Here is a 27,196-nt window from a genome sequence, read left to right as displayed (position 1 = left end):
CTTTCTCATAAATCCCCATCCGACCCTGTCAAAGGCCTTTTATGCATCCACCGACAGGGTCAGAAGGGGAACTCTCCTGGACTGCGCCCAGTCCAGTGAATCAATCACTCTCTGTGTATTATTATTTGTTTAAGAAAAAAGTGTCAGTGCTGAAAGGTCTCCCTTAAATGAAGTTTCGAAAAGGGAATAGTAGGAAAAATTATAAAGAAGTGCAAAATCTTTGAAGACTTGACCCTAAGTACCTTCTTAGCATCCACAGGGAGGGGAAATCTCTTTTGATCTCTCTCAATACAATATTTAGTACCCTGGGAGGGGATAAGCAATTATAAATGAAATATGAAATGACAACTAATAACCTCTAGACCTATTTCCTCAGTTTATCTTTTGTTTGTAGCATTCTTTTTATAGTACTTGCCTTCGACTCTCAAGTTTAAATCTAAGAAATGTTGTGTCTATTCCACAAGTACGTTTTTAAATTTATTGCGATAATCCTGCTCAGTACAAGTTTAGTAATGGTAATCTAATTTTGATGTTTAATGAATGCGGGGGAAGATGAGGGGTTAAATTATAAACTGTGGAATAATCCCATATCACATTCCGTTTGTCTTCAATCATTGCCCTAATGTGCTTAATCAATAATTCATTCAAATTATTATACATTATACACTATATATTCTTTCTATAAATCTTGTTTACTATGTAATTAACTATGAGAAACCCCTAAATTGTGTCATGCTGGTGATTACAAATCTCTTATTATATTATATATATGGGACTGTCTAATCTTAAATAAATCAGAGAAGGAGAGTGAATGGAGTTGGGCTAACCAACTCCTACACACTCCAGATAGGTTACTAGAGGTGTATATATAAGGGGCATAACCCCAAATAATATCAAGAAAAAAGAGAGATGAAAACAGAATGTGGAGACACACTCCCATGCAATGGGTGTGGACCAAATTCGTTTTCAAATATATACCTCAAAATGTGAAAGTCACATACAAAGGGAAGGGGGAGGGGGAGAAGGGTTAAACCTTTATTGAGGGAACGAATATAATTAAAGTTAAAAATTGGCCAAAAAATGTGCCAATACAAAATAGGGCCTAAAAGGTAGGCAAATGAAGTATCATAGAATTAATGCTGATAAGGAGTCAAAAATTATTATCTCCAGGGTATAAATACCTGGATAAATTGGTAAACGAGGAGGGGCAGGAGAGGGAAAAGGAAATGTTCATATAAGCACTGTAAACCCATACATCCAAAGTGTTAACACAAAGGTTGTGTATAAAGCACTGTATACATTGAAGTACAATTGCTTAACAGGGTTAATTCATCACAGGGAGTAAAAGGGCTATGGTTACTGTCAAGTGACAGGTATATATCGAGGTGAGTGTATAGAGGGTAGGATTACGTACACGTTCAAATAGTATACACCTCTGCACAAAAACGAGGATAATACTCCAACAACAGGAGACAAACTTGCTGCTAAACAGCGCAGCTAGTATCCACACCTCTCCCACATATCACACAAACGTCTTAAACTTGCCCTGGGCTAGCTGTCTAACTCACATCAGTGAGTGTCAAAGCTAACTGCTACTTCAAGGCAGCCTCAAGATGTCCCTAACTCCCCGAAAAATACAGTAAGCCAAAAAGTATACGTCAAAGTCTCTTCCACCCCTTAGTAGACATAGCACATAACGAAAAAATAGATTAATCAAAATTATTTGCCCAGCCAGATAGGAAGTATAAAGGTAGACGTTGAGTATTAAAATAGAGATTAGAAGTTAGCATCGGCTCAAATCACTCAGTGTTAAAGTAGAAATTAGAAATAAGCATTGGCTCAAATGAACGCTCGACGCGCGTTTCTGCGTTTCAATACGCCTTTGTCAAGAGCTGAGAAGTGGGAAGACTGGTTGCCGGTTTTAAAGGGAAAGGTGCTCTCCCATTGGCGGAGAACCGCCAATCAATGTGCAGGGGGCGTTCCCAAGGCGCACCACGTTGGTTCTCTAGCATGCCCTCCCATTGGCGGGGGACCGCCAATCAGTGTCCAGGGGGCATTTCCAAGACGCACCACGTTGTACTAGTTCTCTCCTCCCATTCAGTACCAGCCACTCGGGAAAAAGAGGGAGGGGCGGGGGAGGAGAGAAGAGAAACGTCAGTGATCCGTTTGGATCCAAAATTAAATTGTAGAGAGATATAAAGATATAACGGTAAGTCCCAATATACTGTTCAGAAACACACTGATATATTAGCGCTAGATATCTCCTGAAATCCATCCAGAGAGTCTAGTAGGGCCATATATAAACAAGATATCGATGTGCAGATAGTGATTCAAAATAGTTAAAAACATAAATGTGCACAGAAGAGAACCGGTGGGGATCTCCTAGATAGTTCTAATCGAGCCATACCTCCGAAATTGTATTAGTTAACTACTTAATGAATTTAATTTTATGAGGTAAAGGCAAAAAGACTGAGTGTAGTGCACACTGCCATCGATCTAGTAGTGTATTCAGTTGTGTACCTAGGTAGTCACAATAAGGTAGGTCCTATAAAGTACATATAAACTAGCTGTATATAATATATAGTGTGAGCGATATTTGATAGACTAGGAAAAACAGAGGTTTTTGTGGATACTCATAGAAATGCAGTTATATGTCATGCAGCAATTTCAATGACGATGAGCACAAGGTGGGCGCTCAAGACCCATAGGCATCGGATAAATAGTGTTGTTTCCATATTTACTGTTATTCATACTTTTAGCAAAAAATAATAATAAAGAAAAAGCCAGTAAGATATAGGCCAGAACTTCGATATTATATTGCCAAAATATGGGAGGAGAGAACCAAATGAATCCCGGTCAAACATAATCCCACTAATTGTAGGGAGAGAGCGAAGCCCCCCCCCCCCCCCAAACCCAAATACGATGTGTACAAAAATTGTAATAAAACACTAGATGTGCATTGATTAGACGGGTTTTCTATCCAGGAAGGTATATATGGTGAGGACATTGATAGAGAGAAAATATACATAGACGGGGACAAGTCTATGTAAAATAGAGCGTAATAAATAATAATAAATAAATGGGAAAGAACATGAGCATAAATTATCATTCAACATAGTAAGATTTCAAATACTACATGACTGGATTTGACTAAGAATTAAATATCCAATCCAATAGGCTATTGATAAACGGACACAATATTAGTTGTGAGACGCTGCCAAAGGTTTATAAGATACGGGATTAGTATAGTTAAAAAAGGAGGGCTATCTTATTCAGATAAATGGAGAAAAGGAGAAACCCTCGTTGAGCCCCTTGGGGTTGAGGGTCTTCAATTTGAAGATCCACCTGCATTCCTTCTGGCGCAGGATTTTATCGAAGTCCCCCCGTCTCTGTTCTCGCTTCACTAATTCTAGCCCGAAAAGCGTATGTCTTTGGATGAACCCCCATGCTTGTCTTTGAGATGTCTGGAGATTGGTGTCTCCATACGGTTTTTCGTACATCTCGCATGTTCTTTCATGCGTTCCTTGAAAGGCCGGAAGGTCTTACCAACATACATTAGTTTACAGCTGCAAGTGAGGAGGTAAACTACTCCCATAGAATTGCAGTTGAAAAAATGTTTAATTTGGAAAGACTGTTTGCCTTCGCTGTCCTGGACTCTCTTGGAGTCTCTTAAAATAAATTTACAGGCTACACACCTGCCACATTTGTAGGTACCTACTGGAATCGAACCACTCAGCCAAGTGGTCTGAGGGTTCTGTTTGGCCACATAGTGACTGGGGACCAGAATGTCACGTAGGTTTTTCCCCCTACGGGCTGTGATTGTGACCTGTGGCGTCAATACTGATTTTAGATGGGTGTCTTTGAGTAAAATGGGCCAGAATCTTTGGAGAGACCCTTTTACTGTGTTCCAGCCGGTGTCGAATGTTCCAATCATTCGAATGATTTTATCCGAAGCAGTTTTAGAATTAGATGCTTCCGATAAGAGGTCCTCCCTATTGGTGAGAAGGGCCCTTTTATAAGCCTTTTTCAAGCATTTGTTTGGGTACCCCTTCTCTTTAAATTGTAATCTCAGGGCTCTAGCTTTAATTTGAAAGTCTTCTAAGTCCGAACAATTCCGTCGGAGTCTGAGATATTGTCCGGTCGGGATCCCTTGTTTGAGGGCTCTCGGATGATGACTCTCCCACTTGAGGAGGGAGTTGGATGCTGATGGTTTCCTAAATAGATAATAATCTCTATTTTAATACTCAACGTCTACCTTTATACTTCCTATCTGGTTGGGCAAATAATTTTGATTAATCTATTTTTTCGTTATGTGCTATGTCTACTAAGGGGTGGGAGAGACTTTGACGTATACTTTTTGGCTAACTGTATTTTTCGGGGAGTTAGGGACATCTTGAGGCTGCCTTGAAGTAGCAGTTAGCTTTGACACTCACTGATGTGAGTTAGACAGCTAGCCCAGGGCAAGTTTAAGACGTTTGTGTGATATGTGGGAGAGGTGTGGATACTAGCTGCGCTGTTTAGCAGCAAGTTTGTCTCCTGTTGTTGGAGTATTATCCTCGTTTTTGTGCAGAGGTGTATACTATTTGAACGTGTACGTAATCCTACCCTCTATACACTCACCTCGATATATACCTGTCACTTGACAGTAACCATAGCCCTTTTACTCCCTGTGATGAATTAACCCTGTTAAGCAATTGTACTTCAATGTATACAGTGCTTTATACACAACCTTTGTGTTAACACTTTGGATGTATGGGTTTACAGTGCTTATATGAACATTTCCTTTTCCCTCTCCTGCCCCTCCTCGTTTACCAATTTATCCAAGTATTTATACCCCTACTGTTCTCTATCTATACTGCCTCCCTTGGTAAACTCATCAGCTCCTTTGGTTTCCAATATCATTTATATGCAGATGACACGCAAATCTACCTGTCCTCCCCTGATCTCTCTCCGCCCACCTTGACTCGTGTTTCTGACTGCCTCTCTGCTATTTCCAACTGGATGGCTGCTCACTTCCTTAAACTCAACCTGTCCAAAACAGAACTTCTAGTTTTTCCTCCCTCAAGTGCTGCTACTCCTGTTGTCTCCATCCAAGTCAACGGCGCTACTATCACCTCTACCTCGCAGGCTCGCTGCCTAGGGGTTCTTTTCGATTCTGACCTCTCTTTTACTCCCCATGTCCAATCGATAGTCAAATCCTGTCGCTTCCAACTCAAGAACATAGCGCGCATCCGACCATATCTAACGCCGGACGCGGCTAAGATATTGGTTCATGCTGTTGTTCTCTCTCGCCTCGACTACTGCAATCCCCTTCTGACCGGTCTTACATGTTCCCAGCTTGCACCGCTGCAATCTGTAATGAACGCGGCTGCGAGGCTTATTTTCCTGTCCGGTCGCACCTCCCACGCCTCCACGCTCTGTCAGTCCCTGCATTGGCTTCCAGTTAGATATAGGGCCCAATTCAAAATTCTGGCACTTGCTTACAAATCCCTACATAATGCTGCTCCAACATACCTATCCTCCCTCATACACAAGTATGTCCCGTCGAGACCCCTGCGCTCATCCCAAGACCTACGCCTATCCTCTGCCCGGATCCCCACCTCTGACGCTCGCCTTCAAGACTTCTCTAGGGCTGCACCTATTCTGTGGAACTCACTTCCCTCCTCAATCAGACTTTCACCCAGCCTCCACTCCTTCAAAAAATCTTTGAAAACTCACTTCTTCGTTAAAGCGTATCAATTAAACTGTCAGCAGGCTTCTCATCCCCCACCCCTTGACTCCTTCCCTGCAACTGTCAAAAATGACCTACCAAGCACTCAATAAACCCTTCTCTAACAAACTATTTAATTCCCTTACTTTAACCCGTTTGTGTCACTATACCCCACTCCCTCTAGCATGTAAGCTCATTGAGCAGGGCCCTCATCCCCCTCTGTTCCTGTACGTCCAGTGGTCTGATCTCAATTATGTGTCTGTTAGTCCACCCATTGTACAGCGCTACGGAATTTGTTGGCGCTATATAAATAATAAAATAATAATAATAATACCCTGGAGATAATAATTTTTGACTCCTTATCAGCATTAATTCTATGATACTTCATTTGCCTACCTTTTAGGCCCTATTTTGTATTGGCACATTTTTTGGCCAATTTTTAACTTTAATTATATTCGTTCCCTCAATAAAGGTTTAACCCTTCTCCCCCTCCCCCTTCCCTTTGTATGTGACTTTCACATTTTGAGGTATATATTTGAAAACGAATTTGGTCCACACCCATTGCATGGGAGTGTGTCTCCACATTCTGTTTTCATCTCTCTTTTTTCTGTCTAATCTTAGGTTATAATCTACAAGTGACCATGTGGGTATTCCTTTATTGGCATCTAATTTAGTGTTAAATCTTATGTGATTATATTTTGTCTAATAAAGATTTAATTTATAAGACATTGTGCTTAAATCTGTCATCGAATAGTGATATTTCTCATCTATTTTAACCGTCTGTATCTGTATTGAATTTATCTTTATACCTTATCTATTTATAAATATGTTCATTTCAAATCTTTATAGTGACAATTATGTGTCTCCTTTCATTAACACGCCATAGTTCATGCCTTTATCCCCTCAACCCCTCCTCAAACAATTCTCCCAAACAACCAAACAAGTTTCCTATATTAAAACCAATTCTTATTTTTCACCCATTCCGTAGCTTGCTCATAATTATTAAATGTGTACCAATTATTCTCATACATAATTCTCAGGGCCCTTGGAAATCCCCATTTGAGTTTTAAGTTTTATTGTTTTATAATTGGAAAAATAAATGAAAAGGATCTCCTCTTTGCACGTGTATGGTAAAAAAACACCTGGCAATATTTTTAAGTCCTTACATTTATCTTCCAATGAACTTCACTATAACGTCACGTGGTAGATGACTCGGTGTTGTTCTATTACGTGGAAGTCTATGGCATCTATCCCTTTTCTGTTCATGATTGTCGTTCTGCATTTTTAGGCAATGGAAGAGTTCTTTTAAGAAATCTTTTAATTTACTATCTTCGTTGTTTTCTGGTATGTTCTGGAATCATAAGTTTACTCTCTTTGATCTTTCTTCGAGGTCGCTTATTTTGTCTTCTAACTGCATTATTTTAGATTCCATCCTATTCTGTTTTTCTTGCATATCCTGAAATTTATTTCCTCTCTATTCTTCTGTCTGTTCCATATGTTGAATTCTCTGGTTAAGAGACAGGATATCTGATTTCAGGTCTATAAATGTATTATTTATTTCATTTTTAAGGTCTTCCAGCACTATATCGAGGCAATCTTTTAGGAAACTTGGGGAGACAGTGTCACTTTCTGCTGCATGAGGCTTTATATTTTGAGATAATGACAGGGACGTATCTGCACCGTTTTTCACCATTAATTCAGGGTCTTGTATGGAGAAAAAGGATGAAAGACTTTTTTCTTGTTTTTGTCCTTTTTTTCCCCTCATTTTTAACACTCTATTTACTTTCTTGCATTCTTTTAGATGCCATTTTTAACCCCTTTTTTTCTGTTCTGTTCATTTTTTTTTCTTTTCCTCTTTTCCTTATTATATATAGGTAGTTATAGCTCTGTATACTTAGTACAGCAAAGTCAATAATATGGCTGTTTTCATTGGATTCGTTTTGATTTTAGTCTTTTAATTTTAAATGCTTTAATATATATATATTTTTTTTAAACAGAATAGATCTGTAGATATTGTTGTTTTTGGGTTCAGGCACGTTTACGTAATATCTTAAATTGTGGAAGTAAAACAAAGTGAACGACTTTCTGCAAATGATTAAACTCAAAAATAAATAATACAGGAGGCGGAGCCTAGCCACAGAAGCAGCCGGTCGCATGTCTGCCGAGCTCCGAGCTATACAGCCCTTCAACGACCAAAATCTCCCACTAACACCGCCTAGACGGTACCCGGAGGGGACCCCTGGCTTATACAAACCTCATGGGGCGCAAAACGAAGAAGCCGAAGCCAGTCAAACCCAGGGAAGGGCTCACAATTGGAGACCTATGGCGGCAGGCCCAGCACGCTCAGGGACCTAAAATGGCGTCCCTTGCAGAGGATTGCTCCGATTTCTCGGATGACTACTCTTACGATGCAGAAACGGGCACAGTGCCGGCCTTGATTCCACCCTCACCTAGCCAGCCGGCAACCCAGCCGATGAACCCTGACACCGCCCCGGTGACTACGGCAGTACTACGGGATCTCCTCGCAGACCATCACAAAAAAATATCTGCCGATGTGACAGCGCTGCGGGGAGACTTGCAGGGCCTGACAGGCAGACTCACCAAGCTGGAACACACCACCCACACGGGCGCCCAGCAGATCACTGCGCTGCAACAAGCAGTGACAGAACTACAGCAGCAGAATCGCTCCTTTGAACACCGCCTAGCAGCCCAAGAAGATGCCAAGTGGCGTAACAACTTAAAAGTAAGGGGTGTCTTAGAGTCTGTTGTGGACTGCCGCACTTTCTCCGGCGCCTTCTCACGGCCGTGCTGACGTAGAGGAGAGCCAAAACTCCGATTCTCACCGGCATGTTCCGAGTGCCGAGGCCAGCCAAAGCACCCGACACAGCCCCGAGAGATCTGATTATCCAATTTCAGAACGCCACGGATAAACATGCGGTATTGTCCGCCATGAGGGGTCAGTCATCTTACCGCTTCGAGGAGATGGACTTAACCTTTTATTCGGATCTGTCCGGGAGCACGCTAGCATGGAGGCGCACACTTAAACCACTTACCACTCTTTTGCGACATCACGACATCCGTTACCAGTGGCGCTCATCCCGAGCCATGGCAGTCTTCCACAAGGACTCAACACATGTAATCCAAGAGCCTCATGAGAGCGGGGCGCTCCTAATGAAGTTGGGCCTCCCAGCCGACTCGCTGACACACAAACACCCAACTGATACCCCCAGACGAAGACACACATGGAACCCGGCGGGAGTCTCTGAATTTGTGCCACAAACGTCCACGCCGGAATCTTATGTCCTGGCAACCACCTGAGCGATGGACTAACTTAACGGAGAAGAGGCTAGTACACTGATTACCTTACTGTGACCCACTGGACTGAGACCGGTATACCGCCCCCAGGCTTGGGAGACGGTCCCTATGTAACAGCGTTATGTAATGTATAATGCAGCATTGTAAAGTTATTGCCAAGATATGAGCATAGCGCGATAACCTCCGCATAATTCTAAAAGCATGCTGAGCTCCCCAGCCAAGCAATCTATTGTAAATTGTAATATTTAATTTATTTCGTTTTGTTTGAGGTCTCTTTTGTTGTTTCAATATGCCGCAAAAGCCTCTAACCTAATGTACTGTATAACACAGGAAGCTGCTGAGAATGGCTCGACACCATGCCGTGCTTACCATTAGGCATGTGGGTCACTTTAGATATAAGCCACACGTTTATAATTGCTGTTGTTTTTCCCAAAAAAATTCTCGCTCCTTCTCGGTTAACCACTGGCAGCCTAACCCTAATTGATTGTACCTAAACCATGGCACTCAGTGGTGGGCAACTGTCACAAGCAAACGGCCTAAGCCACCACTATGGGTAAACGATAGAGGCTAACGGGCCATACACTTACTATAGGCAAATATTCTATGCAACATCCTATGCAACTGACCTGCTCCAATGTTTACTGCACACTTCCCATGCACTCGTTCTACACAAATGATATGTATACGTGGTCTACGCGATTTTTATTTTTATTCTTATTTTTTTATTATTTTTTTTTTTTTTTTTTTTTTATGTAACTAAACTATGCAACCGTCCTAATGCAACTGGTGTAAGCACCTTTTCCATGCGAACATTTTATGCAAGCGTTAAATGCAAACCATATAAGTAAAATATGTTGCGTCACGCTAAACAACGTCAAGCTAGACCATTCCCATTGTTATATAAAAATGTGCTGGATTTACCCTGTACCCCAATGTTCAGATGTTTTTATTGTGCTGGAGGACTACCTTTGGGGTACCTCACAGGCAAATGTTATTTTCTTACGCACAACAAAAATAAAGAATTAAAAAAAATAAAATAAAAAAATAATACAATTCATATGTACCTGATTTTTTCCCTGCAGGATTCATTATTCAGAAATGCTTCATACCATACTGACAGTTCGCGCTTTGGTGGAATTCCTCTTTTCAACTTTGTATTCCTCTGATTTTTTTTTTTTAGCTTTTTAAGTTTGAATCCTTATCCAAATAAATCTGGAGTAAAGTAGAGCTGTGCAGCAAATCTTCACAGGCAGCCTCCCGGTCACTTATCTCTTTATCGCTATCTTATCTCCTGTAGCTGTATCAGTCGCACGTTCTCTCCTTACTTGAACCTTGAACTCAACTTCTCAGCGTCTCAGCATGCCTCGTGGCCCGCTCTCTCCCTCATTCTCTCCGACCCTTATCTTCCGTGTTAAAACGTTCCCCTCCCCTCGCGGTGTGTGCGTATTATATACACGCACACATAGGTGTGGATAAATAACCTCTATAGTCCAGCGTCTAACCTTTTTATACTTTATTTTATTTTTATTTTCCTAAAAGATAGTTAGACTAGAGTGCTCTCTTATACTTAGAATTGTAGGTGTCCTCAAAGGCACAGATTAGTGACTATACACCCTGTTCCAAATTATTATGCAAATTATATTTTTTCTCATTTACCTAAATGATTGATGTAAATAACAGTCAGCATAATTCTCATGTTATCAACTATTAAGCGTACAATTCAAATTTTATTGAACAAACCTAATAACAGTATTTTTTTTAAACATAAAAAAAACTTACAATGCACTGTTCCAAATTATTACGCACAGTAAGTTTCAAAACACTTTATAGGTTGTACAGAACTGAAAATTGTCATTTGTTGTGTTTGCAGTATATTTACTGAAATCAAAAGCTATTTCAATCAAACTTATAACAACATTTTAACTTTTTAAACATTTTAACAGGTCACGTTACATTTTAACATAGGACCCCTTATTTGATAGCAGCTTCACAAGTCTTGCATCCATTGAACTTGTGAGTTTTCGGACAGTTTCTGGTTGAATTTGTTTGCAAGATGTCAGAATAGCCTTCCAGAGCTGCTGTTTGGATGTAAACTGCCTCCCACCCTCATAGATATTTTGCTTGAGGATGCTCCAAAGGTTCTCAATAGGATTGAGGTCAGGGGAGGATGAAGGCCACACCATGACTTTCTCTCCTTTTATCCGCCTTGGCAGCCATTGATCCAGAGGGGCCAACCAGCTCTCTTCCCATGATTCCGGTCCAAAACATGACTCCACCACCGCCTTGTTGACGTCGCAGCCTTTTTGGAACAGGGTGGCCGTCCACCAACCATCCACTCCATCTGGACCATCCAGGGTTGCACGGCACTCATCAGTGAACAGGACTGTTTAAAAAAATTAGTCTTCATGTATTTTTCTGACCAATGCAGCCGTTTCTGCTTGTGAGCATTGGTTAGTGGTGGCCGAATAGAAGGTTTATGCACAGTTGCAAGACTCTGGAGGACTCTACACTTTGATGTCCGTGGGACTCCAGAGGCACCAGCAGCTTCAAATATCTGTTTGCTGCTATGTAATGGTATTTTAGCAGCTACTCTCTTGATCTGATGCATGGATCTGGCAGAAATCTTCCTCAATGTGCCTTTATCTGCACAAACCCGTCTGTGCTCTGAATCGGCCACAAATCTCTTAATAGTGTGATGATCACGCTTACGTTTTCGTGAAATATCTAATGTTTTCATACCTCGTCCAAGGCATTGAACTATTTCACTCTTTTCGGCAGCAGAGAGATCGTTTTTCTTCCCCATATTGCATGAAAATGGTGCTCTGCTTAATAATGTGGAAAAGCCCTCCTTTAGTAGTTTTTCCTTAATTTTGGCTCACCTGATAATCTAATTATCACAGGTATACGAGATTGTTTTCAGTGATCAAAAGAGCCCTGAGACACAATGCCATCCATGAGTTAAACTGAGAAACAAAATATTTAATCTTTGTGACATGTAAATAGAATTTGCATAATAATTTGGAACAGAGTGTATATATTTTTTGTTGACCTTTAGTCTAATATGGGATTCTCTTTTTAATCTAGTTTAGACGACATATGGAGGTGATCACTTCTGCCCTATTTTCAGGTTTTGTTTAACAATTGGGGTTTTTGATTTAGACATTTGTACAACGTGATCCTTATCTATTGTGACTGTTTAGACAATATTCCCCGTCGTGTTCCCTTCTTGGTTTTTATTATTGTTTGTTCAGACACTATAGACTGTGCGTTGTTTGAGCAGGGCCCTCTTCAACCTATTGTTCATGTAAGTTTTCTTGTAATTGTCCTATTTATAGTTAAATCCCCCCTTTAATAATATTGTAAAGCGCTACGGAATCTGTTGGCGCTATATAAATGGCAAGGATAATAATAAAAATAATATATAAAGATTGTGGCAACAGTGTTTCCATCTTTGATATATCAGATGACTTATCTTTAACTGTGATCCTTTGTTAGTATTTATATACACTGTTGCTACCTTATATTTTGTTAGGCTTAAGTTGTCTAGTGGTTTATTCTGATCTGTGATCTGACCTTTATTCTGTGTCCCAGCAACCTTTTTTAGTTCATTTTTTTCTTTCCTTACTTTTGTTCTATTTTGGTTTACTTAGTAGTGTTTTTTTCTGTTTTAATACATATTCAATAAATGTGACCTTTTAAAGACTTTCCCTTACAATATCTTTAGGACAGCTAACGCTCCTTTTCCTTTCTCTACTATATTTATTTATATGGTCATCCCATTGTTTCTGCCCTTGATTGTAAATATGTACACGTAGCTTCCACTTTGCCTCTTTTTATATTAATGATTTATTTTTGTCCAATTCCTTTTTATTTTTTTGAACAGTTACAGGCATAGACAAATGGTAAATTTGCTTACTGAACACTTTAACGTCTCGGATAGGGATCTTGGAGAACGTAAAGTAAACATGTCTAATCTAGAAAAGGTATATCTCTTGGATCCTTACCGTAGATGAACCATGTCAATGTGCTATGCTTATTTTGCTGGGAAATCTGGTCCAAAATTGGACTAAATGACAAAGTGGGAAAGAGAACTGAATATGAAATTTACTATTGAAGAGTGGCATGGGCTTTTATTGGCGCTACGGAGCGTAACGCAGTCTCTTGCACTTTTAGAATCTAATTACAAACTCTTATTTAGATGGTCAAAATCTTTTACTCCAATAGGGTGTAAAAATTAGTGTTTTTCAAGTAAGCGCTTAAAATTCTAAACGGTGTAATAGCAGCTCAAAACACTTAAATGTGGGAATACCCTTATGCCCACATACAAACAAATTACAAATGTTATGAAGTGGAGCGCTTAAAGTGCTAGTGCTTTTATATTTACCCTTAGTACATTGGTATATCACGGGTATGCAGAGAATATATATAAAAAAAAAAAAAGAGACCAAAACAAACATATATTTATATATATAGTGCAGATAATATATGTGGATTTGGAGATAATAAATAATAATAGCCACTCACATGGACCAGAGCCTGTAGTTACTAGCTTTGTAATCAACGCCGTTATGCCTTTATGGTAGCATACCACCATCCATAGAGTGGATCTCCTTTCACATTTGAGGTTTTGCCAACCCTGAACTAGGCAACAGGCATTCAATTCCAGATCCAGGATTTATGGGTTCTGAATTAGGTGAGTTTAAGAAATTTTTAAGTCAGGGTATACAAGAAGACACAATATACTGTACCATTGGAGTTTTCGCTTTTTTTTTTTGTTTTATATATCTACAAACTGGAGATCTACTCGATGGATGGTGGTATACTAAAGGGTTTACCTAAGGTTAAAATTATGTTAGGTACCGTATATACTCGAGTATAAGCAGAGTTTTTCAGCCCATTTTTTGGGCTGAAAAACCCCAACTCGGCTTATACTCGAGTCAAGGTCTGTATTATGGCAATTTGCATTGCCATAATACAGACCGGGGGAGAGGGGGGCTGGCAGAGCTGTACTTACCTGTTCTGCAGCTCCTGTCAGCTCTCTCCTCCTCTGCGCCGTCCGTTCAGCACCTCGGTCAGCTCCCAGTGTAAGTCTCGCGAGAGCCGCGGCTCTCGCGAGACTTACAGTGTGAGCTGACAGAGGGAGCTGCACGGACGGCGCAGAGGAGGAGAGAGCTGACAGGAGCTGCAGAACAGGTAAGTACAGCTCTGCCAGCCCCCCTCTCCCCCCCACTGAACTGCCACTGGACCACCAGGGAAGGAGAGCCCCCCTCCCTGCCATGTATCAAGCAGGGAGGGGGGACGAAAAATAAAAATAATAAAAAATAATAATAAAAAAAGGGGGTATAAGGACCACTGTGGGAGGGGGGGGGTATAAGGACCACTATGGGAGGGAGGGGGTGGGATAAGGACCACTATGGGAGGGAGGGGGGGTATAAAGACCGCTATGGGAGGGAGGGGGGGGATAAGGACCACTATTGGAGGGAGGGGGTGGGATAAGGACCACTATGGGAGGGAGGGGGGTATAAGGACCGCTATGGGAGGGAGGGGGGGGGATAAGGACCACTATGGGAGGGAGGGGGGGGGATAAGGACCACTATGGGAGGGAGGGGGGGGGATAAGGACCACTATGGGAGGGAGGGGGGGGGATAAGGACCACTATGGGAGGAAGGGGGGGGATAAGGACCACTATACCACTATGGAAGGGAGGGGGGGATAAGGACCACTATCGGAGGGAGGGGGGTGGGATAAGGACCACTATGGGAGGGAGGGGGGGAGAAAAGGAACACTATGGGAGGGAGGGGGGGATAAGGACCACTATGGGAGGAAGGGAGGGGGGGGATAAGGACCACTATGGGAGGGAGGGGGATAAGGACCACTATGGGAGGGAGGGGGGGGGATAAGGACCACTAGGGGAGGGAGGGGGGGGATAAGGACCACTAGGGGAGGGAGGGGGGGGATAAGGACCACTAGGGGAGGGGAGGGGGAAGTAAGGACCACTAGGGGAGGGGAGGGGGAAGTAAGGACCACTAGGGGAGGGGAGGGGGAAGTAAGGACCACTAGGGGAGGGGTGAGTCAGGACCACTGGGGGAGGGGGGTGAAGGAACACGGGGGTGGGGAGGTAAGGACCACTGAGGGAGGAGGAGGGGAGGTCAGGACATATGGGGGGGCAAATATCCTTGCACCGGCCCTGCACACACTGCATTCATACACTGCATTCATACACACACTGCATTCATACACACACTGCACTCATACACACACACTGCATTCATACACACACACACACACTGCATTCATACACACACACACACACTGCATTCATACACACACACACACTGCACTCATACACACGCTGCACTCATACACACACACGCTGCACTCATACACACACTGCACTCATACACACACGCTGCACTCATACACACACACGCTGCACTCATACGCACACACTGCATTCATTATACACACACTGTAAATAAATATTCAATTAATATATTTTTTTTAGGATCTAATTTTATTTAGAAATTTACCAGTAGCTGCTGCATTTCCCACCCTAGTCTTATACTCGAGTCAATAAGTTTTCCCAGTTTTTTGGGGAAAAATTAGGGGCCTCGGCTTATATTCGGGTCGGCTTATACTCGAGTATATACGGTAATCTATTTCAGCTTCTTCAGCTATTCCCAGGTACTGGAAGTCTGACACCATTCCATCCATGACAGAGGTCTTGCGTAGCATATTCGAGTCAAAGTGTTGTGAATTAGACTTTAGGACTCTTCCTGTGCTTTTAGAATTGCTGAGACAAGATTGGACGAGCTGGGAAAGGGACGTCAAAGGCCGTTTTGGCATTTAAATATCATCTACACCCTTAGGTGTCGAAACGTCGATTTTGTTCACGGATGTACTGATGATTTTTTTTCACCTAAATAAACCAGTTTCCACTTTATTGAAGACATGTGAGTGCACCCCTTACTTTATGTTTATATATATATATATATATATATATATATATATATATATATATATAAATAAAATTTGTGCTCGGAATTTCTAATACAAAATGGAATGTAGAAGGAGATGCAAAGTTGGTTGAGGTCTGCTGAAACCAATGTACGAGTAGGCCTGTAATAAAAAGAGGGCCCACAAATGTGAAATATGTATATATAGATTGGTGTAGGTGGGTGGGGACAAACAGCTTGAATGGCAAAGGTGAGTAGGGGGGTAGGAGTTTATATAGGGAACATAACTCCTCCCACAAATACAGGCCAAATGGCCTTTCAACTTGTACTTGGAATTTCTAATACGTAATGGAATGTAGAAGGAGATGCAAAGTTGGTTGAGGTGTGCTGAAACCAACGTACAAGTAGGCCTGTCATAAAAAGAGGGGAAAAAGAGGATTCAAAGTAAACACACTTTATTGCAAGTTATACAGCAAGGTTACTAAAGGCTCATCAGAGCTCCCTCTCTGGTCAGGGTATAGTAAATTTAGGATTTCCAGCGTCCCAGTCTCTCAGTGATGTGGACTGGGGTGTTAGAGCTTGAAGCTGATGATGCTGCGCCTATACGGAATGAGTGACCAGAGAAGGAAGCCGGGTTGTAGCCCAACCTTGATGGTAGGGTTCTGTCGTGAGAAATGAATTTAGCTGATAGTGAGTGGGTGCCCTTGGAGTAGTAATAGTAGAGTGTCAGGGTAGGAGGTTAAGAAAGGTGCATGATTAGGGAAGGTTGTGAGGACGTGGTGTTGAACCCCGGTAAAGGTAGAGTTTATGGTATTGTGTGATCATTTAAGGTGTAGGTGAGAGGAGGAGGAGGCAAAAAAACACCATAGTCTTAATGGAAAAGTCTCCTTGTAAGTAAAACTCTGCAGTTAAAAATAGTCAGTGCCCTAGCGTAAGTGATAGTGTTGTTGGGTGAAACTTCGTGGAGCGTTAGTGTCTGTGCATGGTGTAATTGTACGCTTAGTCCAGGATTAGCTTGTGGAATGGTGGTATCCTGGATGGTGGGTGATGGGCCGTAGGGAGTGCCTGGAAGAAGACCTGAAATTGAGAGTGTGACAGAGCGTCAGCGGCTGTGTTGTGGACACCAGGAATGTGAATGCAGACTGAGAGGTTGCTGCCAGCCAAGTCAGCTTGAGAATCAGCCTCATAATAGTTAACGAGGATGACTGCCCCTTGTCAAAGATTTCACAACCTTGTCAAAGATCTCACAATTAGCATTTTTTTACTGCCTTGCCGGTCCAGAGTTGACCCCATGTGTGGGCGGCCGCCACGATGTGGTAGATCTCAAACAATGTGGATGTCTCTCTAAAGGCCAGCAAGGCATCCGTCTCAGTGAGCAAGTGATCCCTAAAACAGTGGTTGCCGAAAATGGCTGCGAACCCTGTGTGTGCTGCTGCGTCTGTGTAAATTGTAGGTGAGCGCTCTGACAGTGGAGAAATGAACAAAGAGACCCCGTTCCATTCGGCCAAGAATCTACTCCACATATGTAAATCTGCCCTGGCCGGATCGTCCAGAATGATTGGGAAGGAGTCGGGCACCCCCTGGAGCAAATTAAGTAGCTTAGAGACAGAAAGACCTACCCTGCGGAATGATAAAGTTAAGGGACCCAAATAAGGACTGGAGTCCCCTCCTTGCGCACTCCACACTCCGCAGGAACAGAACAACTTCGTCCCTAATGTGATTCATTTACCCTGGTGGTGGACTGGCTTGGAAAGTAGTGGTGTCCAAGACTATGCCCAAGAAAACAAGCTTGGTAGAGGGACAGAGAGTTTTGCTTGATGACAGAGGGACCCCGAGTGTGGTGAAAAGGGGCTGTGGTGCTGTGAATACTGCTAGGTGTTTGTGATCCTGGTTCGATTGACCAAAAATCGTCCAGATAGTGGATAACTGACGGACACCCGATTATGTTTAGGAGCAGCCAGCAGCGGGTTTCTGCAAAGATGACAAATAACTTTGGGCTGCTCCTAGAGCCGAACGTGAGCCGGGTTAAAAAAATTACTTATTCTAACATTTAACACCATGCAAGTGTCATAGTGAAGGGTGAATGGGTAGCAGTTTAAAGGCGTTGGTTCAGACTGGGTTTTTTGCCTTCTTTTGGATCAACCGCAAAAACAAATGTGAGAGAGGCTGAACTTGATGGACGCATATCTCTTTTCAGCTATGTAATGCACGTCAACAACCAACATTGAGAAATGACAATGGAATAGATAGTTAAAGGAACAATCCAAACACCTAAAGCACTTTAGTTTGCTTAAAGGCTTTATGTGAAGAGTGTGTTCTCTTCTTTTTTTTTTTTTTTTTTTTTTTTTATTTGCCATTTTCAATAGAACTTAGGACTGTTACTTCCTAGTTGTTTAGCTAAGGGTGTTTAGTGTGTGTACATAGATTTGCAGAATAACCTCAGGATAATGTATTTTTCTGAAGTTTGTATGTTTATTTTATAACATTTTGCTGAGTAATAGAAACTATAACAAATATAATCATCTAATGGGATAATGGAGGTCCAAAGAAGAACCTCAGAGTGGAACTATGATGAATGTGTTTCGATTCAACATGTTTATGTAAATAAATTAATGTAACACTATTGTGTTGGTACAAACATGTATTCCTAACACTAGTGTTCTGCTAACAATTTAGATGTCTGCCTCCACCAAGAGCTTTTTCCCGATTTCCCATGTTAGCCTACACTTATGGGTTAACTCCAACCCTCAAAGCAGAAAGGACAAGAAACACAATTGGAAATTTTGTACAAATAGAACCGCACCGTCAGTCATTCTTTTTCCTCTCCTTCTCAGCAGTTGGGAAGAAACCGGCTTTAGCAGGCCTAGATTATGCTCACCAAGACATTTTTCTTTTGCTGGCCTGACCCGGGTTCAGCCTCTTGCCTCTGAAGACTTGGTAAACAGCACATACACAAAGTTTACTCAATCTGTGTACCCCTTTTAGGCAATCATAATGGTTCATGGGATGCATAAGGAAGCCACTAACTTTTGTCACCTCCCTCTCCTAAACACACAATTACAAGTTTTCTTTGAGAAAAAAAACTGCATGTTGTAATTTTATGTGGACAGGAGATCACGTTGATGGTAACTTTTTAAGGCCACAATTAAATATTTTTGGAGCTTTTAATTTAATGTTCTGAAAAATATTTTTGATACATTGGTATATTTTTTTATATATGAATATTTTGAAAACCTCTTTTAAAAAGTTAATCCCATTAATTTTTTCCCCCACTAAGTCTCGTTTTCCCTCAGAAAGTTCACCCATGCTTCCCATTTATCCCAAGCTTCAAGCTTTTTGTGAGATCTGTCCAAACTCATGTGAGCCATCTTTTCATATTGGCCATTTATGGAGACCTGACAGATCATTTCCCCCCTGCTGGGAGCTTTGGGAGATTTCCACCCCATTACTATCAACAAGTTTGCAGATGCTAGTACGTCAAATGCCAAGGTCCCTTGCGCCAACATGAGGTCGATCGGGAACATGAATAGTAAGAAGAATTCTAGTGACACCTTTATAGGTTTATCCACCACTTCTGATAAAATTGTGGTTATTATCTCCCAGAATGGTTTGACTGCCGGGCACTCCCACAGGAAATGTGACCTGGTGCCCCTCTCTGATCTGCACCTCCAACAAATGTCAGATGTAGATGCAAACATATGGGCTAAATGTGCTAGCACTAAATACCATCTAGTTAATATTTTTCTTATCAGTTTTATATGTGAAGAGCAGTGTGTGTGTAGTGCCTGTGTGTTCTGAAGTCATTGGACCATTTGGTCTAAATATTTGTATAGCCCAGTTCTCTCTCCCACTCTTTAGTGAAGCTGGGCAGTGGCCTTGTCATATCCATCAGTAAGGTGTTGTAGCAAATAGAGATCACTTTATTTTTTGGCAGCATAGCAATGCACATTTTCTCTATTAATGACAAGCCTGGCATAGAAGTCAAGGATGAGGACAAGGTCTGTCTTGACCTCTGCAGTACAGATTTCAGTTGGAGGGAAGGCAGGTATATAGATATGGGCAAGTCATGAGTGGAGCTAAGTTGTGGAAAGGGTAGCAACTTATCTCTGCACCATATTTGATTCAAGAACTCTAAGCCCTGGCCCTGCCAACCCCTGCTATCAAATGTAGAAATGTTTGATACATCTGAGTGGCGTGGTTAGGGAAAAGGGACTGCATATGAGAAATTTTGTTTTATGGTCATCCCAAGCTTTTTTTCATTAGAGAGGTCGTGGCTAGCATTTTCAACGGGGTTTTTTTGCGCAAGATAGTGGAGTACATCCTCTAGAGACCATTGAGATTCAATGTCTATCCAAGGGATAGACTTTTGCTGTCATGCATCCCAAAATTTTAAATGATTTGAAAAGCTGATCTAAAAATATTAAATCAAGGTCTAAATGTGCATTTGCCAGATTTTCTTTCACTTAACAAAACATAGAAGCAGCAGAAATTATGCCAAATCATCTCATGGATGCTGAAATGCAAACTCTGTTGGCTTGGGAAGTAGTCAAGGAACAAGCTAGTTGCAGTAATTCCGGAGATATCATTTTGAAATAAAGTCAGCCTTTTTTTTTTAACGCCAATGCTTGCATTACTTCAGTTTTGATATGTAGTCAATTGAACAAAATTCTGCCGTACATGTTTCCATCATCCCATTTACCAACTTCTTGATCCTTTTTTTTTTTTCCTGCAATGTTCAATTTGTTTAAAATCCGTTTTGATTTGAATATCACACTATTTTCAATCTTGCACCATAAAAAAAAAAAATGTGCCCCAAAATCCATCATCGCAAATTTTGATTTTTTTTTTTTATTTATTAAAAGGAGTGTCTAGCAGCATTGTCCATGTACATGATACTGACAGAGAAGAAATGTGAGTGGCCTACTCGGGTCTTAAGAATGCCAGCTTATGTTGAAAACCTTGTAATCTGATCTAGAGGATATGGTTAATGTTTACTGTCACATTATTTGCCTTGTTTATATATTAATATTTTTTTCTTTTCCTTCAGGAACTGGTAAAACGTCCACTTTGATCGAGTATGCAAAGAAAAGGCCAACACTTCGTTTTTTATATGCAAGTTTCAACAATTCAATAGTGAAGCATGCGGTCTGCGTCTTTCCTGCTAATGTAACGTGCAAGACTTTCCATTCATTGGCCTTTGCTGCCATTGGAAAAAAGTAGGTTTGATGTCACAGTGAAGTGTTACAAATTATATTTCATAAACCTGCACAGCTGTAAATGACTTACTGTTTTGCATAAATGTTCTCATATGGATGTCTGTATATATTTCATATTTAGCTATAATGCAAAGAAGAAACTGAACTCCTCCAAACTTACTGTATATGCTGTTAATGAAGTGCTTCCAGAGGGCCAAGCTGGTTTTGTCAGAGCTAAGCTTGTTGCTAAGACACTTGGAAACTTTTTTGCTTCCACTGATGACTCAATTGAAAACGAGCATGTCCCTATTTGGTGCGTAAATACTACCGGGAACCGTGATTTGGTGAAACCAGAAGACCAGAAAGTGAGTATATCATTAGTTCAACAAATGGAAAAAAATTTAGCCAATCTTAATATCACAAAGCTACCTGGACATTTTTAAACTTAGAGAAAATGCTAAATTACCTTTGTTGTTTTTTATTTTTTTGCAAAACCGTACAGCAGAGTCAAATCTACAACAAAACACTTGTTGTGTTAACTAATCTTCGTTATAATACATTAATTTAGAAAGATGCACCAACAATTGTAAAATCTGAACCATTCCAGGTACATTTTACATTTGTAGGTTTCCTAACTACGGATGATGGATGGGGCCATTTATCTACCATGTGAAAATAAAACACAATATTGAAATTATTTTGTTTATAGCAATAATGATTTTGAAAGTTTTACAGCAACCCTCCTCTGACAATTAAAATAACAAAAGTGCAAATTACCATATACAAAATAACCTTTGGTCGCCCAGTCCCCAGGTCTGTCATTTAAAAAGGACAGGTTTCCAAGTCTTCTGGCCCTAATATTGTTCCTGCACCCTCAAGAGATGACCAGAGAAGAGCCAATCCCCTGTCCTAATTTCCCCTCCTTCCACAGATGTGTGCTTCCCACATCTCTAATCATATGTAGTAAAACTTTCCCTTTGTTTATTTAAATAAAACTAGTGCTTTAGTTAGTTTTTGTTGTTGTTTTAGCATTGTATTTATTTGTATGCTCAATATTACACATACGAGAAAAAAAGCAACTATACAAGCTAATAAGTTGTTCCCCCTAATAAGTTGCCATTTGCGTATTAGACATTTTCTGCTCCTATCAAAGTTTTTGTAAATGACTCTCTGGGACCAAGAAGATTCTTATAGATGCCTCTTCCCCCCCCCCCCCCCCCCCCCTCTTAACTCCTAAACTCTTAGGACGTAGATTTTTTATTTACCATACTTGCTATCAGTGTATCAGAGACATTTGACTGTCTTTTTTTCTATTCACAGTCCATAAACAGAATATATATTACTTGTTTAGGTATAAATATTTTTATTTTGTTTTCTTACTTATAGGCATATTGAGCCACTAAGATGAAAATGTTTAACACGAATAATTTAATGTTGATGTACAACCTTTTAGAATAAACACCAATTTTGTAGTTTCTGTTATGTGTACGGTCACGCCTTGTTGGCTTCTAAACTTTTTAAAACACAGATGCCCATCATGTTTTCAGTTGAGTACAGTTCCAAAAAAAAAGTTTATTAGGATGGGTACAACAGTATCCTGCTTAAGGGGAGCAGGGACAACACCAGATGAAAGAGCAGTTTAGGATGTGTGTTAAGGATGGTACAAGACAAGGGGTAAGAGCTCTGATAAGGTGGGAAGGTATCAAGTGGACAGGTGGTGGGACGAGAGGAGAAGCTCAGCAACCTCCTGTTCACTAGCTGGAGGGAAGTCTTGGAGGGTAGGGATGGTACAGTCCAAGTAAGGTTGAGATAGAGAGGAGAGAAGGAGGGAGAATTCATTCCTTAATTGTTCAATCTTGTCAGCAAAGTAACATGCAAAGCTATCAGCTGAACTTCGTTTGTGGGGTGGCGATAGCAGTGCGAAGAAGAGCGTTAAAAGTATTAAAGAGATGCCTAGGATTGCGGGAGCATGAACCAATGAGAAAAGAAAAGTAGGACTGTTTAGCAAGGGTGAGGGCTGCACTGTATGAGCTCAAGACAAATTTATAGTGTAGAAAGTCTGACAAGGTGCAAGACTTCCTCCTGCAGCTTTCAGCTGAACGGGAGCATCTCTGCAGGTAGCCTGTTGACTTAGTGTGGCACGGTTGGATGCGTGCCCTCTTTGAGGAGTGTGCTTGGAGTGGGGCGGCAGTGTCTAGGGCGGTGGTGAGGGTAGCATTATATGAGGAGATAGCCGGACAGGAGAAGGTAGGGATGGATGAGAGTTTGAAATGGAGATCAGCTGAGAGTTGCTGGAAGTCAAAAGAATTCAAATTCCTCCTGAGTTGCGTGGGTTTAGGTTGAGGATATTGGGTATGGGGGGGGGCACTCGAGAATAAATTATCTGAGCATTATCGTGGTCTGATAGAGGAAATTGAGTATTACAGAGATTGAAGACTGAGCATGCATTTGAAAAAATAAGATCTAGGGTATTGCCAGCTACATGTGTGGGAGAATTAGCCCATTGCGATAGCCCAAAGGAGGAGGTGATTTAAATAAGTTTTGAGGCTACTGAGGACAAGGGTTAATGGGAATGTTGAAATCCCTTATAATTAGGTATGGGATATTGCTTGAGAGGAAGTAAGGAAGCCGGCAGCAAAATGGTCAAGGAAGAAACAAGGAAAAATCATTAACTTGTGATTTATCTCCTGAGTACAGACACCCTTGTCAAGTTTTTATTACATGGATATGTTTATAACCTGCATAGTGCAGTTTTATGGCAAATTGAAGGTGGGTTTATGATGCATTTTGGGGCATTTTAGCTCAAAATGTATTTCATTAATGCATACCATTTGCAAATGTGAAGTACCAGTGGGGACTTTAAAATTATAAATGTTGAGCTTTATTAAGGTGCCACGGTCTCACTTTAAAAAAATAAAATAAAATTATTTATAATATTAATTTCATTTTTGTTAAATTTTTACATGCAAATTGTATTTTCACTGTTTATTTTTTCAATCTCGTGTGCCACTGTAATCAATTTTTCTTAAATGTACTCAGCAACATCTCTTGAGTACATCAATAATACTCCTTACCTTTGCAAAGTGTCAGTCCTAATCCTGTTCCGAATCCTAATCTTAATCCTAACCCTAGCAATAGTGTTAGCTGAAATCCCTCTGTTGATGTCATCAGATTAATTCCTTGCTGTTTTTAGCAGAGCGATTCCATTACTGGCCCTATACCTAATGCTAATCATAATCCTAATGATTTTCCTCTGCTATTATCAGTATCACTATTGGTATTGACAAAGAGAATACTAAGATAAAACAGTAGAGAGTAATATGTTGCTGACATTTACTTTCTGTTTTCGGCATAACCAGGAGATCCCTGTCATGCTAATAAGTGAGCATGCCAAGAACACTGTGAATGGTGTTCGGCTTCGCGAGTTGGCATGGGGGCAGGCAGGAGACTCTGTTAGGGTTCGTTCAGATAAGCTGCATGTCCAGAATCACATTGACGTTGTGGGATCTGTCAGCAGTGGCGGTTTTTTTTTTTGACAATCTTGTTTCAGTATTCTGACAAATGTTTCAGTATTCTAAGGTTTCTCAACATTTCAATTCCATTTTCTTACGTTTCGAACATAAAAGGAAGTCTTTAAAATGTACTATAAGGCAATAGGGTTAACATAAAATATGAACAAAGCATATGAAGTGCCTGTTGGTTTCAATAACTTTATAGGAAGCCAGCTCTTTTTCTTCCCTTTCTCTTTTCTCTTTTCTCTTTTTTTTTTTTCTTCTTTCCTCCACTTTTTAAAAAAATGTTTTATCATATATACCTTTATAATTGCGCCGTCGTGTATTGCTGTCGTACGTGAAGATATTATGGTAAATGTTTGGGTTGATCCCATGTTATTTCTTTGAGTGGTCTTTTGTTAGTGCTATTTACAAAAGCAGAAATGTAATAACCAGGTTAGGTTACAGGGTGGTCGTCAGTGCCTAGTAATAGTCTATGGTAAATGTGGAATCAGGTGGACGATTATATGTAGATTAGAGCGGGGGAAATGGTGGAAGAAAGGAGAAGGGAGCAGAAGAGTAATGATGAGAGAAAATAATTTAAAAAAAATGTATATTTATCTTTGTGTCCAGGTTTGGGCACATTTCTCCAAGCGGACTAGCATAGGGATGCTGTCAGTGATTCCATAGCATATATCTCCTCAACATTTGCTATCCACTGCTGGAAGGTCGGCATGCTAGCCTGTTTCCAGAGAGTTGGAATCAGGGACTTTGCTGCGGTTAGCAAATGGAGTGAGTTTCTGTATGTTTGTAGTTGTACTGAGGTATGATGTAAGAGCGTGGTCAGAGGTTGACATGGTAGTGTGGTGTCTGTAATGTGTTGGAGTTTTGTGTGTATCAACTTCCTAAAAGGAACAATCACGGGACATGATCACCAGATGTGGAGTCCGGTGCCCTCTCCCGTCCCACAACTCCAGCATTCTTTAGGTATTTCTGTGTGCATGCGGTGCAGGGCTTCTGGTGTCCTATACCAGTGCGTCAGCAGTTTGTAGCTCAGCTCTTGGAACTTGGAGCTGATAAAGCATTTGTGTGTGAGCGTGAAAATCTTGACCCATTCTTGTACCGTGAGTGCAGTTGTCGTTTCCCTTTCCCATTTACTAGTGCAGCATTTACTGTCTGTTACGAACGCACCCTACTCCAAGAGTGTGCGTGACGTAGTTGTGGTGGTGAAAGGGTTAAAATTCACAATTTGTCTGCACTAGACCGGAAATATTGACAAAATCCCCCTTTTAACACCACCCACACTTAAACTTTATAATATAACTATTACTATTTTAAAGCTGCCACCACCAAGACAATTTATAAATGTGGTGCCTTGGTCCCCCAGGTAAATCAACAATAAAACCCACTATATATTACTTAGTACAATATTTAAGGAATTACAAAAATACTAACTAGTCTCTTCAGGTAACGTGATTCTTAACCAGAAAAAGGCAGAACTTAATAAATGAATGTTTATTATGAGCAAAAAATAGTCACAGTGCATATAAAATATATGATAAACTACTTACACCAACAACAGATAAAAACAAAAAGGATAAAATACAGAAGTCCTAATTACTCACTTAGGTTTTCAAAGTACAACTTCTGCCCAGGGGGTCTCTGGCAAGGAAAGATGGTGACTCACTTAGAATTCGATTCTGACCCCCAAGCAAGTACACTAGCATTCTTCAGGATCATTAGAGATATACCATGTGGATTACCATGCCTCACCCAGAGGTGGAGTTAAGGCGTATCTATAGAGATACTAAGTGACCACCCTCTTGTGTCCAGACCCACATCAATCCAAATGGAAACATTTGGTTTATTCTTCTCTTATTTACCCGCCACAGAAATAATTGCCTCTATGAATTTGTTATTATTTTTCCATTCTAAACATATGTTGCATGCCGGCCTTGCGATCCGATAGGATGGACACCACAATTCCTTCCCCTATGATCAAGTTAGGCCACTCATGTTTGGACTTGGTTAGAAGATGGCGCTTGTCACATTCCAAATATAACAAAAGTGAGGCTTTATCATTATTCTGTGGGGTAAATATGAATGTTTTTGTATCATATCCTTTGGATATGATACTGGAACAAGGCTAATTGCATTTACATATCAAAGAGATTGACTCATCGCTTACAAGGTACATGCCAAATGGGTGAAGAGACATTCAGACTTCTTCCAAGTGTAGAACCTCACACCTTGCAGAGCCTTGATTACTTCACATCCATATCGTAAAATCTTTTTCCCATTGCTATGCCATTTATACTACCCGTTCTGTCATCTGACCTCTGTGGGGTCACAGCTTCAAAAGATGTAACCCCCTTTGACCTTGACAATACTATCTCTGCCATTTACTACACAAATTACATTAAAAGACAATATTCCATAGTGTAATAATAAATTATGCACCCTTGCTGTGACACTGTCTTTCACAAAAAAGTACTACTATGGTCTTAAGCTGGATGGTTGTACACCACT

At 40.8% G+C, this 27,196-nt stretch overlaps 1 protein-coding gene across 1 annotated transcript in view; it reads left to right on the top strand.

Moving 5' to 3' along the window:
- Positions 1-27,196, top strand: part of FBH1 (F-box DNA helicase 1) — a 116,180-nt gene that overhangs the window by 36,740 nt on the left and 52,244 nt on the right. The window contains exons 9-10 of the mRNA XM_063448287.1: positions 21,029-21,197; positions 21,319-21,541. Coding sequence (XP_063304357.1) covers positions 21,029-21,197; positions 21,319-21,541 — 392 coding nt within the window. The remainder of the gene's footprint in view (positions 1-21,028; positions 21,198-21,318; positions 21,542-27,196) is intronic.

The sequence above is a fragment of the Pelobates fuscus genome, chromosome 3, assembly GCF_036172605.1.
Source record: "Pelobates fuscus isolate aPelFus1 chromosome 3, aPelFus1.pri, whole genome shotgun sequence".
Lineage (NCBI taxonomy): Eukaryota > Metazoa > Chordata > Amphibia > Anura > Pelobatidae > Pelobates > Pelobates fuscus.
Note: the sequence above shows the minus strand (reverse complement) of the source record. Positions and strands in the feature narration are given on the sequence as shown.